This window comes from Telopea speciosissima, chromosome 9 (genome assembly GCF_018873765.1).
Source record: "Telopea speciosissima isolate NSW1024214 ecotype Mountain lineage chromosome 9, Tspe_v1, whole genome shotgun sequence".
In the NCBI taxonomy this organism is placed as follows: domain Eukaryota; kingdom Viridiplantae; phylum Streptophyta; class Magnoliopsida; order Proteales; family Proteaceae; genus Telopea; species Telopea speciosissima.
In genome coordinates, this window is record NC_057924.1 from 6,521,763 (window position 1) to 6,534,626 (window position 12,864).

General features: G+C 37.8%; 1 protein-coding gene across 4 annotated transcripts; it reads right to left on the bottom strand.

Annotated features, from left to right (window-relative positions):
* Positions 1-1,592: 1,592 nt before the first annotated feature.
* On the bottom strand, positions 1,593-9,796 carry LOC122640115 (ER membrane protein complex subunit 6-like). Of its 4 annotated transcripts, none has more exons than XM_043833247.1 (5): positions 9,519-9,781; positions 6,482-6,607; positions 4,574-4,769; positions 2,188-2,207; positions 1,593-1,748 (listed from the first exon to the last, which is right to left on the bottom strand). In XM_043833247.1, exons 2-5 carry the CDS (start codon positions 6,589-6,591, stop codon positions 1,718-1,720), a joined length of 357 nt encoding a protein of 118 aa, XP_043689182.1. In that variant the 5' UTR covers positions 6,592-6,607; positions 9,519-9,781; the 3' UTR covers positions 1,593-1,717. The 4 variants fall into 4 exon arrangements, with proteins under 4 accessions (XP_043689182.1, XP_043689181.1, XP_043689183.1 ...); XM_043833246.1 differs by having other exon boundaries at positions 6,482-6,613; XM_043833248.1 differs by lacking the exon at positions 9,519-9,781 and having other exon boundaries at positions 6,482-6,626.
* Positions 9,797-12,864: the final 3,068 nt, after the last annotated feature.

A 12,864-nucleotide genomic window follows, 5' to 3' on the forward strand; every position in this document is an offset into this window, starting at 1 on the left:
AAGCTAAAAGATAAGATCTGAACGTGGAGAACTCGTTTGGGATTCTTATTTATTTATTAAAATTTCTTATTCTTTAAGGTTTCGTGAGCATTCTATTTATACAAATGGAGTTTCTTTTTTTTTTGTGGTAAATATGAATTTTATTGAAGGCAAGTAGAACCCAAGGCATCCCTGTTACAAAGATCAAGGAGCCAAGGAATGGAAACAGGCCAGGTTGTCTTACATTCCATAGACAACGCCCTTCGGGCTAGAGAATCGACTATTACATTAGCCTCTCTAGGAATATAGGAGAAAGAACAACTAGAAAACTTCTCCATTAGAGAAAAGAATTAGACCTGTATTGGAGTTTCTTGGGAACACAACAAGACAACAACAATTGATAGGCTAGCAGAATGGAACATATTGGAGAAAAGAATTAGACCTGTATTGACAAACCGAATTAGAACTGTAACCAAATCAAACCGGCTCGATTCGGTTTCCACTTCTAAAACCGAGTCAATTCTCGGTTCGATTTCGGTTCACACCATCAAGGCATGAAACTGAACCGATTGACACCTTAAGTCCGTTGGTCTGAAACATTATGTTGAAATGCATGGCCTTTTTTTAAATGGTTGGAATGTTCTGCCCTTGATCAATGTGTAAAGTGACAAAAATGCCCTTATCTGGAAAAAAAATATTAAATAAATAAACCTGCAACTCATCTTCCCCAAATCGATTAGGGTTTATAAAAATAAATAAAAAAATTGGAGGTTTTTTCTATTTGAAGATTGGTTAGATTTGCAGGGAGCATTAAAGTTAAGAACGAGAAAAAGTGAAACAGAGAGAGCATAAAGCCACTTGTTGGGTGTCTAGTCTCTCTCTGCTATGGTGTTCGAATTTCTTCTGGTATTGTTCATATAAGAGGAAAACCAATTTCCATTTCCTTCGTCGATGGTCCGACCAGATTTGGTAAGTCTCCCTTTCTCGTGCTGTTTTTTCCTAGCTAAGTTATTCCATACTCATCCATGATTCTAGGGTTTAATTTTGCTTCCTTTCTTCTCCTTAAGTTTAAGAATATGTTCAAATATTCTTCACATTCCTTATTTTGGCCCAATTAAAACCAACAAAAATTAACTAAATCCATGTCCAGCATGGGTTTTAAATAAAGGGACAGGGATGTGTATGCTACGGTATACCGATGTGTCTATCTCTCTCTCTCTCTCTCTCTCTCTCTCTTCCCCCCCTTTGAAATGACTCCCTTACCCTTCAAGGTGGGTAACAAAGAGAGACACACATAGGGTGCTAACATACAGTATACCACTAGCATACCCAACCTTTTCCCTTAACCAACGAAATGGACCAAAATGTCCAAAGATTATAAAATAGGGGCATATAAAATCTTATAACAATGGTCCATTCAGACAGACCCTATAAAATCTTATAACAATTATAGAAGAAAACCAAAATCTTAAGAGCACATATCGTACACTTCCATCTCAAACAGTAAAGCAAGTTGTAGAACCACACTGAGGTATATCAATAAAATCTAACCCACAAGGGGCACCGAAAAAACAAAAGGATGTAGAAGAAGAAAAGAATAAAGTGAGAGGAGGAAAACAAAAAGATTCTTTAGAATCCCCAACCTGATATATTACAGAAGCACATCATCACAGGCAATGGAGTAAACAGGGTTCATCTCCTTCAGTGCAGTGGGTAGCCTTGTTTTGCAGTCACTCTCTCAGAATATATGGACAATGTCGTACGCAAAACTTGTTACATCAAGGAAAATAGGATTAAATTATTTACACAAGTTTAAAAGAACTACATTCTAAATTACTAACGAATCCTAGATCTTAACACAGTTAGATTTCCTTAATGCAATGCAAACCTAACTCCATTCCGCAGTCCCTGCTACTCTTCTGGGCCCATTATACTTATGTTCCCATTGAATATAAGCATGACGGTCAACCACCAACTAAATGATAGGGATGATGGAGAATACTACATTGCAGATCCAAATTATATTAACCTCCTAGTCCAATAAGCTGAGAGGTTGATACTGGTTTAACACGTTCACTTGAGTGTAGTTAAAATTTGATTGAATATCTCCCTAAACTTAAGTAAGGTTTTTAGTATTATTGTTATTTCCTAATAAGCTAGTCTTATTAAGGTGGTTGAGAGAAGTGTATCAAACAACATAAAGGATACGTCCAGAACAACACAAACGACTGCAAACAAATAGAGACAACATTAGTTCGAGGTCAGAACAAGATTTAAAAGTATCAATAATTTCAAATATCACATGAGAAGTTCCAGAAATTAAACTAGTTCAAGCAAAAAAGCCAATGAATGTGCATTCCTGAACATGATACACAAATGCAAGCAGAAAGAAAACAATACAATGCAAATAATCCACATGGATGGGAAGGGGGGAGAAAAAGAAAGATAACTGCATGCTAATGAACACTTCATAAAAAGGGCCATGACTCAGTTCTGGTCCCGCCTATACGGGGACCTAGGAACTCGAACCCAGGCATATGCCCTGGTAGCCCGAACAGCTTACCATTGCTCCAAGAAATGGCCCCTTAATGTCTTAATGTCCATTTCATAAAGAATCATAATTCATAATGTGGTCCTACCATTGACATGACATCCCATAATTAAATAATTTAACTCTTTTGAACTACAAGTATTAAAACCAATAATCTATATATAGGTTTAAACTTAACAATCAATTAACTTACGACAAGTTTTAAACTTGTACAGACCAACTAAGCTAGCAGGAATAGACATTGGTAATGGTAATGCAATCATAAACAAGAAGCCCTGACTAAATATGGGAGATTGATGCAAATGGTGGAGACAAAATAGGGAAATTAAATCCTAAGATTTTAGGATCTGGAACTATTTTTCAATGGGAGGAAAGATGAAGGAAGAGAAAGCTATCAATGGGTGTTGACGGGGGAAGATTTTAAAGAAAAATGTTTTACCTAGTAGATGAGATCGATGGGGAGAAAAGGAGAGAGAAGACTGTTGAGTGCTGTCCAAAGATTGGAGAGAAATTAGGGGAGGGAAAAAAAAATAGAGAAGAAACACCGAAGGGAAGTGATGCAGAATTAAAGACTTACCGGTATAGGAAGTCCAAGAAGAACCAGGCCTAACGTGGCCTAGTTCTATTCTAAACAGGCTCAACATGGCCTGGGTCCAATTTGTTTTAGTTTAAGCTGCTTTGTTTTATTTTAGGGAAATTATCAGTGCCACCCCCTGAAATATGCCTTACTGTTAATGCAACCACACTAAGTATGCAAATATCAACCTTATCCCAGATTCTAACGGGGTTAAGTTTGCAAAATGCAATTGACTAAAATACCCTCTACACTAAAACATAAAGGGTAAATTACACCTGTGGTACACGAATTAATTCTCTACAATTAATTCTGATCAATTCCTCAGTTTTACCATGTCCATCGATACCCAAAGTGCCAGTAGAAATATCAGAGTCACCCATAAGTGGCAGAGACAACCCAAATAGCAGAGGAAGGCTGATGTGATGAGAAACCCAGTAAATACTCCAAGAGAATGTCCAGAAAGAGGAGGAGAGACTCTTTTAAAGATAATAATGTGTCTCCAAAAATCAGCAGCAACAAACAGGCCAATCCCCTAGATCAATTTTTTCAGGGTTTTAAGAAAGCCCTGATTTTGGTGAGATCGATGTAAGGGAGAATGCTATCAAAAAATCACTTGATGAAGCTGAAAATTGGATTGAGTGTGCTTCTAGAAGTGCTGGATCACCCTTCCAAATATCAGCACCAACAAAAACCAATAACTCCAAGATCGATATTTGCAGGGTTTTGGGCAAACCTGAGATGAGAGAAAAAAAATCGATCTAGGAGAAGTTCTGTAGTATGGCTGGAGATAAGAGTCTTGTCCAATAAATCTGCTGCAGTTCTTGATCTTCAATAATGTGGAGAGATTCCTTGTAATATAGATTGAATCAGTCCAAAAAAAATCTTGAAGTCTTCAAATTTCGCAGCCAGAATGCAAGCTCCTATCGATCAGAATTTTTATGTCATGGAATGAGGTGGAGGGCAGCAACTGGATCTATGGATCACCTCATCAGTGCTGCCCTATGAAGGAATGAAGAACAAAAGAAAAAAAGGAGAGGAAAGGGAGATCGAAAAAGAGAGAAGAGAAGAAGAGATCGAGAATGGAGGAGTGGGGAACACTAATTCGAAACCTGCTCTGATACCATGTTAACAAATCAGAATTAGAGTATAATGCTTGGATTATCAATTACTGATCCCAAGCTTTGTATTTATAATAAATAATCGAGATTACATGGACTGAATTGCCCCTTAGTGTAGTACATAAAGAAAAACATAATAAAATGATGAAAAGTCCAGAATACCCCCACGGTATTCTGTCCCATACAATCCAACATAAAGTAACATAGACCATGAATAAGCAAGGTGTTATAACCAATGCATAATAGATTAATGCCTGAATGAGTCGAAATATAAAACTAACATAATATTTCTACAATAAATAAGAGCAGCAATAAAGAAAAAGATATATAACAGCATGGAAACTATACCATTAGCCCGCCCAAAAAGCCATCAAGTATGATTCGATTCCAGGAATCAAAATATGCATGAATGGAGAACTTTGCCTTGGCTGCAAGTCCAAGAGAAGTAATTGCCATGACGAGAAAATAAAAGACAAAGCCTGTCAAGCTAGTGAATCCCAAAATTCCGGCAATAACTCCACCAATGATGGACAAGAAAGTTCGACTGTAGAAATAGATGACAGCAAGTGTTCAGCATTGGCCACAAATGAAGGTGTGATATTCACATCACCAAAAAGAAAACAGCATGGTGTATGACATGAAGCAATAAAAATAAAAATAGAAATAATAAGGAAAAAAAGAGCTAGTCATACTCACTAAAGTTTAAGATAAATTAAGTGCAGACATAAGCTCAAATAAAGTTAATCATAAAGTAGGAAAAAATATTTCTAATACCCACAACCTATTACACAATAGAAAAGTACATTATGATCTTCAAGGGCCTCACTAACTTTTGTCGAAAGATAAAATGCTTGAATAGAGGTGTTCAGTGAACTCGTTTCAACATCCACATTACGGTCTACCACAACCATACAGATTTAGTGAAATTTCACACATTAAAATAAGGGATCTTTTATCCATCATGATATGTTGTGAAGCAAAGACATTCAGTATAATTTCATATCCCTGCCGAGGCAATGTAAGATTATTCTTCTAATTTGACCTTGCAAGCAGCAATAAGTCATGTACAGAAAGCCCACTACATCATTCACTGACCAGAAAACCACTGTCATAATATCCCTCTTTCCTGTGGGCACACATTTTTTTTTTTTCCTATATCCAAAAAAAAAAGAGTATGCCAACAAATCATATCAGATCAGGGTGGTCTCCATCAGCAATACCAAGCCCAATCAGATCAGTTAAGTTGCCGTCAGCAGACCCAGGAGGCCATCATCACTCACCAACAAAAACAAAGCCTCATCAAATCAGGGTAGACGCTGTTCTCAGAAAGCCCAAGCCTGATCAGATCTCAGCAAGACCAAGCCCAATCAGATCAAGATGGTCGTCCTCTGCAAGACCCAGCCCGATCCATCACTGTGGTCACTGTTTGACAGAGTTCTTTACATCGCTTTAGAGGGTGACAACTGACGACACTAGTGTACAACAACAACAACTCAGCTTTATCCCAACTAAATGGGGTCGGCTACATAGATTCTTACCCTCCAATCAGCGAATAGTAAGTCTGGATCCATAGATGATAGCCCACTCAGTACCCAATTATATGATCACTCAGTGGACAATTGGCAGGATCTGGCTCACTTGTGCAACCTAACCAATAAGTGGGTTAGGTCTGGGCATGCTGTATCTGTACCTTATTAGTAAGTGGTCATATTCGGGTCAATTATTTTGTAACCAATAAAATAAGGCTGTATAAGTAATAAGAAATTTCAAATGTGAAACACTGGATATTTGTTGGTTCTTTGCATTTTCCTTTATTTTATTAGATTTCTATTTTTTTTTTAAATGGTACTTTTCTATATGAAATTTAAATAAACACAAGATATACATTGACAACCCGAAATTCGATTGGCCAAGTGAGAAACTAGCTATTCCCCACCCAGGGCCCCAGGCCCTGGGGCAACAAAAATGTTCAGGCATGGGTTTGCATGGACCCAAGGCTTAGGTCTCAGGAAATGACAGCACAGATTTATAATGCAAATAAAATGTATACCATAACATCTAAATATAATACCATCTCAGGCCCTAACAATCTCCGAAATCTAATCCATATCCTCAATATGCTCAAATTGTGACAAGTCGTTTAATTTGATGCACTGTTTGAACCACCCCCCCCCCCCCCCCACCAAAAAAAAAAATTCAAGATAAACATTAGACATAGATAATGATATAGTGTTATACTAAGGTGTCAAGACAAACCTGTAATAGATTATCTTTATGTTGTTTTGCAGGTTCTCAGCATGGAAGGTTGGTATGTCAGCGTCACTTGACTTCTTATCAGAAGCCACTAAATCATCATGTCCCGCCATTACTTGTACTTTGTCTATACCTAAGAAAATAAAAAATTTGATGACTAAAGGCTGACAATAATTAATTAAACACGGAATTATCAAATTCAGGATTTTTCAGATTAAAAAAAAAAAGAAATAATTAAAATAGCCTATATAGTGCATAACCACATTGCTTAAAACCCAACATAGAATTCAAAAAAAAAAAAAAAGAGAGAGAAAAAAAATACACACAAAGGTAAAAGGAGAATCCCCAGAAAACATTAATCAAATACCACATCCTTAGTAGATAACAGAATTTGAGGGGCACAGAGCTGATAGAAATGATGTTAAAATAACAGCCCAAAATCTGATCTGAGGCCCCATTGTTTCTCAATTCATACATTTCTACAAGTGTAAGCCCTTGACTGATGAAGATCACAGCCAGTGAAAAAAGAAGAATTTTTGGATTTGGGTTTGGTTTAGTTTTTTGACTAATTTGTGGGGTATAACTACTTGTTGTTTAGTAAATCTAGCCCAATCAATTGGTATTAGAGCCATGGTTCAGAAAAACCCAGTACCACGCCCTTGATTCTAATGCACAAGTGATTGAGATGTAGAAGCAGTTGACTGAACGTGTGACAAGGATAGTGCTGCATATTGATTCTATACCTACACGTTATGCACGACTGACATTACCACAAAGTGGGTGAAGCTAAAAATTCCTTACTTTGCTGGACAGACAGACCCATTCCTATTACATGATTGGTTAGATTCTCTAGAGGAATATTGACTGGTACAACTTGCCAGAAGAGTAGAAGCTTAAATTTGTTTACTTGTGATTAACTGGTTGTGCTAAAGAATGGTGGCGAAACCATGAAAAGAGGCTCAGAGTCAGGAGACATGAGCCTAGGACTTGGGAAGAGATGAAGCACGAGTTGAAGAACAAGTACCTACCAGAACATGTCCAAAGAAAACTCTTCCTTCAATAAGATTACCACCAAAAGGCCTTTAAAGCTGAAGAGAACTTGAAGCAGCTGTGTATAAAGTTCAATTGCAAGCTGACGAGTGTTGGAACCCTGACACCAACAATGTTAAGGCAAAGGCTGAACTCAAATTTACATTGTCGAAGGAAATTGAGAGAGCGCCAGTCAAAGACAAGGAACCTGAAGTTGAAGATAATGTTGAAGTGATTACAGTAAACTATGATGATAAAGAAGACACAATGCTTGAGGTTTCAAAGATGGAAGATCAACAAGTAGAAGATTCCACTAAAGAGATCTATGTTGAAGAAATTAAAGTAGACAAAGCTGAAACAGTGGAAGATGAGGTAGTGGTCGAGAAAATTCCACAAGACATCATCATTATTCATGATGTTGTTTATAAAGCAGTAGAGTTCATGCCTCAATTTTTCGATGAGAAGGCTCCCAACATTGAGGACTCTATTGATATGGCATTCACGGTTGATGTTGATTGAAGGGTTAAGCCCATAGAGTTCGTTATGCCACCAGAGTTCTTTGAAGAGAAAGTTCCACGACTCAAAGACTACATTGCCAACTTCCAAGAGCGTCCAAAATTCTGCTATGCGCTTAAACAGGACATCCATCACACAAAGACGATTCCTCGACTTTCTAAAACTCAAGGTTGAGTTTTTTTCAAGCAGGGGAGAATTGATGCAGACCATAGCCTGTTGAAGAAGAAAAAGAATTTTCTCATTTGGTTTTGATTCAGTTTTTTTAATCAAATTGAGCCTACATGAAAACAGGGATTATTTTCTATTTTAATTGTTTCTATTTTTCAAATTAGAAACTTTCTATATCTAAGGTTGCTTATGTAAAAAGGAAACCTCTCTCTTTACAATGGGAAGGTTCCTATTAGTAGCTAGTTTAGTTTGTTTCTATTTTCTTGAACTAGGCTACATCCATATAAGCAAGTGTGAGGCTTTAAGCCATTCCAAGGATTGCAATGATGAAAGAATATTGGCTTTGTGCCTTTGTTTGCTGTGAGATACAGTTGTATGGTGAGATCCCAATTGGTTATTTAGAGACCAGTTGTTCTAGATCTGTATAGGCTACTGTTTCTCAGCTTTGGGTAATTAGATAGCCATTAGTGACTGACCCAAAATCATAATGACAAAAAGTTCCATATGAGGGAAGGAACTAGAACAAGGCACTGAAGAAGTAAGAGACCGGCGAAAATTTTCAATTTAATGATAATTTATCTTAAATACAAAGTGCTATAAAAGCAAAATGTTTTATTTTGTATTGATGAAATAGAGGGAAAAAAAGTTGAGGGAGGGTCGAGTTTTCATGATTCTGTCCCCTTAATTCGGCAAGGAAGATGGATTAATTATTTATCGATAGAAGGTACTAAGATGGTGAAAAAAGAAAAAGATCGAGCCAAGATATAAGAGTAAGAACAAACTCATTTACCATGTAAGGGAGCTTTTAATTGATTTATCTCGTAGATCTTTGCTTCATCTTAAACCCATTCTTTTCCACAGTTTACAATTTTAGTTCCAGAGAGTTGTGATCTTTGCTTCATCTTAAACCCATTCTTTTCCACAGTTTACAATTTTAATTCCAGAGAAGTTGTGATCATCTTGCTCTCGTTTCACATACAGCTTGTTTTCCTAAAACAGGAAAAAAAAAATCCAGCACAATAGAATCTTCTCTCCGTAAAATTGACTATGCCCAACCGAAAAAACAACACACGTGAGACCACTCATTTTGCAGGCAATTATTACAGATTGAAAATCATCAACTTACTAGGCAACATATCATCCATCCTGCAGAGCAATCCGACTTCAAATTTTTTTTCCCAAAAAAAATTAAAAACTGATTCAGAAAACAAATGACTTGCAGAGGAGAAGAGCATGGTTCATTTCGTTTGGAACAGAAGAACACGAAAGGTGTGTTGGTGTGTGTGTGTGTGTGTGTGTGTATGTGAGAGAGAGAGAGAGTACCTATTGTGATTACCGAAGCAGTAAGGCCAGGGGAACACCAAATCTGTGATCACCAAAGAAGTAAAGACAGAGAAGTAACAAATCTGTGATTACCGAAGAGAGACGGCAGGAAACAAATCGCCGGTGAAGAACATAGATACAAAAACGGATACGAGTGAGAGACAGCTCGTACCTACAGAGATCGAAACACGGGTTTCGAACGGAAAAAGGAGAAAAACATCTCTATGCGTCCGGTGTTGATCGGAAGGGTTGTGATGACTGACGACAAGACGGACAATATAACACAACACTCGCACAGATACTGGTAGTTGCTATCAATGGTGTCAATCCCGTACCCGACCGGATTAACCCGCTGAGACAGGGCCAACCGGTTCGTTAATTGACCTGATCTTGGTTTTAATCCTAGAGTGTGTTTGGTAGATACGAGAAAAAAACAGGACATAAATTTACCATTGGTTTTATCATTACTTTTATCTTATTATATTAATTCATCGTCTTTAACACCTACCTATCCTATGATTTCGAATCAACATAGTTCTACCAAAAAAACAAGAAATGGGTTTTTTACAATTACCATCCCAAAATCTTTACTATCTACTATTATCCCCCCAAAAACTTTCAAACAATTGTTACCCCCCTCTTATGCATACTAACCACTAACTGACCCCCACCGTTACATTTTCGTAACGGTGGGAGTTAGTCGTGACAGTGTGCCGTTGTCACAAATTTTCTAGGACCAAAATGCCCTTTTGGGGTGGTAATTTGAAGAAAAAAAAAAAAAAAAAAACCCATTGCCGTCTCTTCTCTTCCTCCTCCTCCTTCTTCTCCTTCTTCTTCCTCCTTCTTCTCCGTTCTTCTTCTTCTCCTTCTTCAGCATTATATATACTTCGACAGTATGTGCCCATAGTATATAATTTGAGGCACAATTCTACTTAATAAATGTGATTTTGAACATTGATGGAGTCCACAGAAGGTTTAGAATCAGCCATTGTAATTTATCAGATATAACTTCAGCACACATAGAAGAAACCAACTAATTGCAATTAACTAGAATTCCAGTCTCCAGACTAACACCATCAAGTCATATCAATCACAGATAATATTAGGGAGGCCACCAGACACCATCTACAACCTTTACACAAAGGGAAGTCAACTGCAGGGAGAGAGATTTCTCTCTGTACAGAAACCTGGAACCCCTGAAATCGCAAGGGATTAGAGGGCTTTGATTGCCTTGAATTTTATGATGAATACTCTCATGGATACAAGGAAAAGAATCCCAACGTTGCGTAGAAATCTGGTGACAGCAAGATGACTTATTGAAAAAACCCTTTTCAAGATTCGGGTTTGTCAAGAAATTGCAAAAATCTGATCTGATGACCGAGAAAAGGAAACTCTTACTTCAATATGATAGGCACAGGCTAATATATCATCTCCAAGAGAAGAGAACAGAACAGCAGTAGCTATATCAATCATCAACCACACAAGAAACAACACCCATATGGAGATTTAAAAAAAAACCTCTTGTGCAGAAACCCTAATTCGAATTGGGCAAAAAACCAGAAGAATGGTAGTAAAATTCCAGCAAGCAGTGCATGTATTCAGCAGCAGTCAATCTCTCCCCAGCGAAGAGCAGTCACTTTCAGTAAAGGACGGTGATGGGTTGCAGAGGAGGAAGAAGAAGAAGGAGAAGAAGGAGAAGAAGGAGGAGGAGGAGAAGAAGAGACGGCGATGGGTTTTTTTTTTTTTTTTTTTTACAATTACCACCCCAAAAGGACATTTTGGTCTTAGAAAATTCGTGACAACGGCACGTTGTCACGACTAACTCCCACTGTTACGGAAATGTAACGGGGGGGTCAGTTAGTGGTTAGTATGCATAAGAGGGGGGTAACAGTTGTTTGAAAGTTTTTTGGGGGGGGTAATAGTAGATAGTAAAGATTTTGGGATGGTAATTATAAAAAACCCAAAAAAAATCAACATATTCATCTACCTATTCTATTTATTAATCATGTGTCAAATTCCATCCCAAATTCTATATACCATCATCCAATATATGTCCATCTACCGGTGCATCCTCTTGATAGTCCCAAAATTTTTCAATGCATTGTCTTGTCTAGGGCTACTCGATTTTGTGACCATATTGTCCATATAACTATTTAGGCTATGTGTGGTTGGCAAGAAATGGATAGAAAAGAAAAGACAAAATTCATTTTTTTTAAAAATTTGAGGAGATTGGAGAGAAAGAGATAAACACAAATCAATCAAACTCATAAGCCAACTCTCACGTCTCACCCGATGAAATACTCTTTGAGTCTGATCATCTCCTTGGCCCAGGAGAGTAGTTACTCTCCTACAATCCTAGAGAGCCAACACGTGGCATGGGAGAAACTAACAACCTCTTCCTTCCCCGCCCCACCCCGCTGCTACATTGTTGCAGCAATTCGACCCCCCAACCCCAGGGGACCATGGTACCACATTGGCATTCTACCCTCTTGACTCAACTTAAAAGAGTGTTAACACAAACACCAAGAAAAAAACCAGATTCAAGCATCAATTTAATGTTCTACATCCACAGGCGAAGCTGAAGATCTCCCCATAAAACCCTAATACAAAAATGCCCAAATCATCTCTCTCTCTCTCTCAACAAGACTATAAAACATAGTAATACTCCTCCAATTTGGGTCGAGCCATCAAGTCAAGTATTACCATATAGACCCAAGCCCCCCGCTACCATCACAGACCTCACAAAATTTTCCCTTTAGGTCGCCACCAAAAATGTCGGAGCGGGGCAAACTTCGAAATAGGTACAAGAATTCAAGACACACAACAAAGAGTTTGTTCCACTATGAGGCAGCACATAATGGGAGATGGATACAATTTAATCAATCAGATATGTTTAAAGGTTTGGGTAGCCAAAGAATTATAATGTGAGATAACTTGGATCATTTTCGTTAACTAGGTTTGGCAAGATTATTAGTTCTAAAATGTTAGAGGGTGGACCATGGTGCAACGGTAAGGTTACTCCATTGTGACCAAGTGGTCATGGGCTCGAGTCTAGAAACACCTTCTCTGAGAAAGAAGGGGTAAGATTGCGTACATTATGACCCTCCTCAGACCCCACAGTGGCAAGAGCCCCATGCACTGGGTACGCCCTTCTTTATTAATTCTAAAATGTTCTTTGAGGAATATGAAAATGGATTGAAACCCATATTTGAGAGAATATAGATGTCCTCAGTAATGCTAAATCAGGGGACCAAGTTTGATACATTAATAATTGAGATGTATTAAAATGCTATCAGACTACAGCATCAAGATTAGTCAATTACGGTCAGGTTTAGTCAGTCTATCCCAAA

Coding starts and splice junctions, on each gene's coding strand:
- LOC122640115 (XM_043833247.1), bottom strand. CDS start 6,591: ATGGCGGGACATGATGATTTAGTGGCTTCTGATAAGAAGTCAAGTGAC. Junction 4,770..6,481: donor ATAAAGATAATCTATTACAG/GTTTGTCTTGAC, acceptor CTATTTCTACAG/TCGAACTTTCTTGTCCATCA. Junction 2,208..4,573: donor GCTTTTTGGGCGGGCTAATG/GTATAGTTTCCA, acceptor ATTTGTTTGCAG/TCGTTTGTGTTGTTCTGGAC.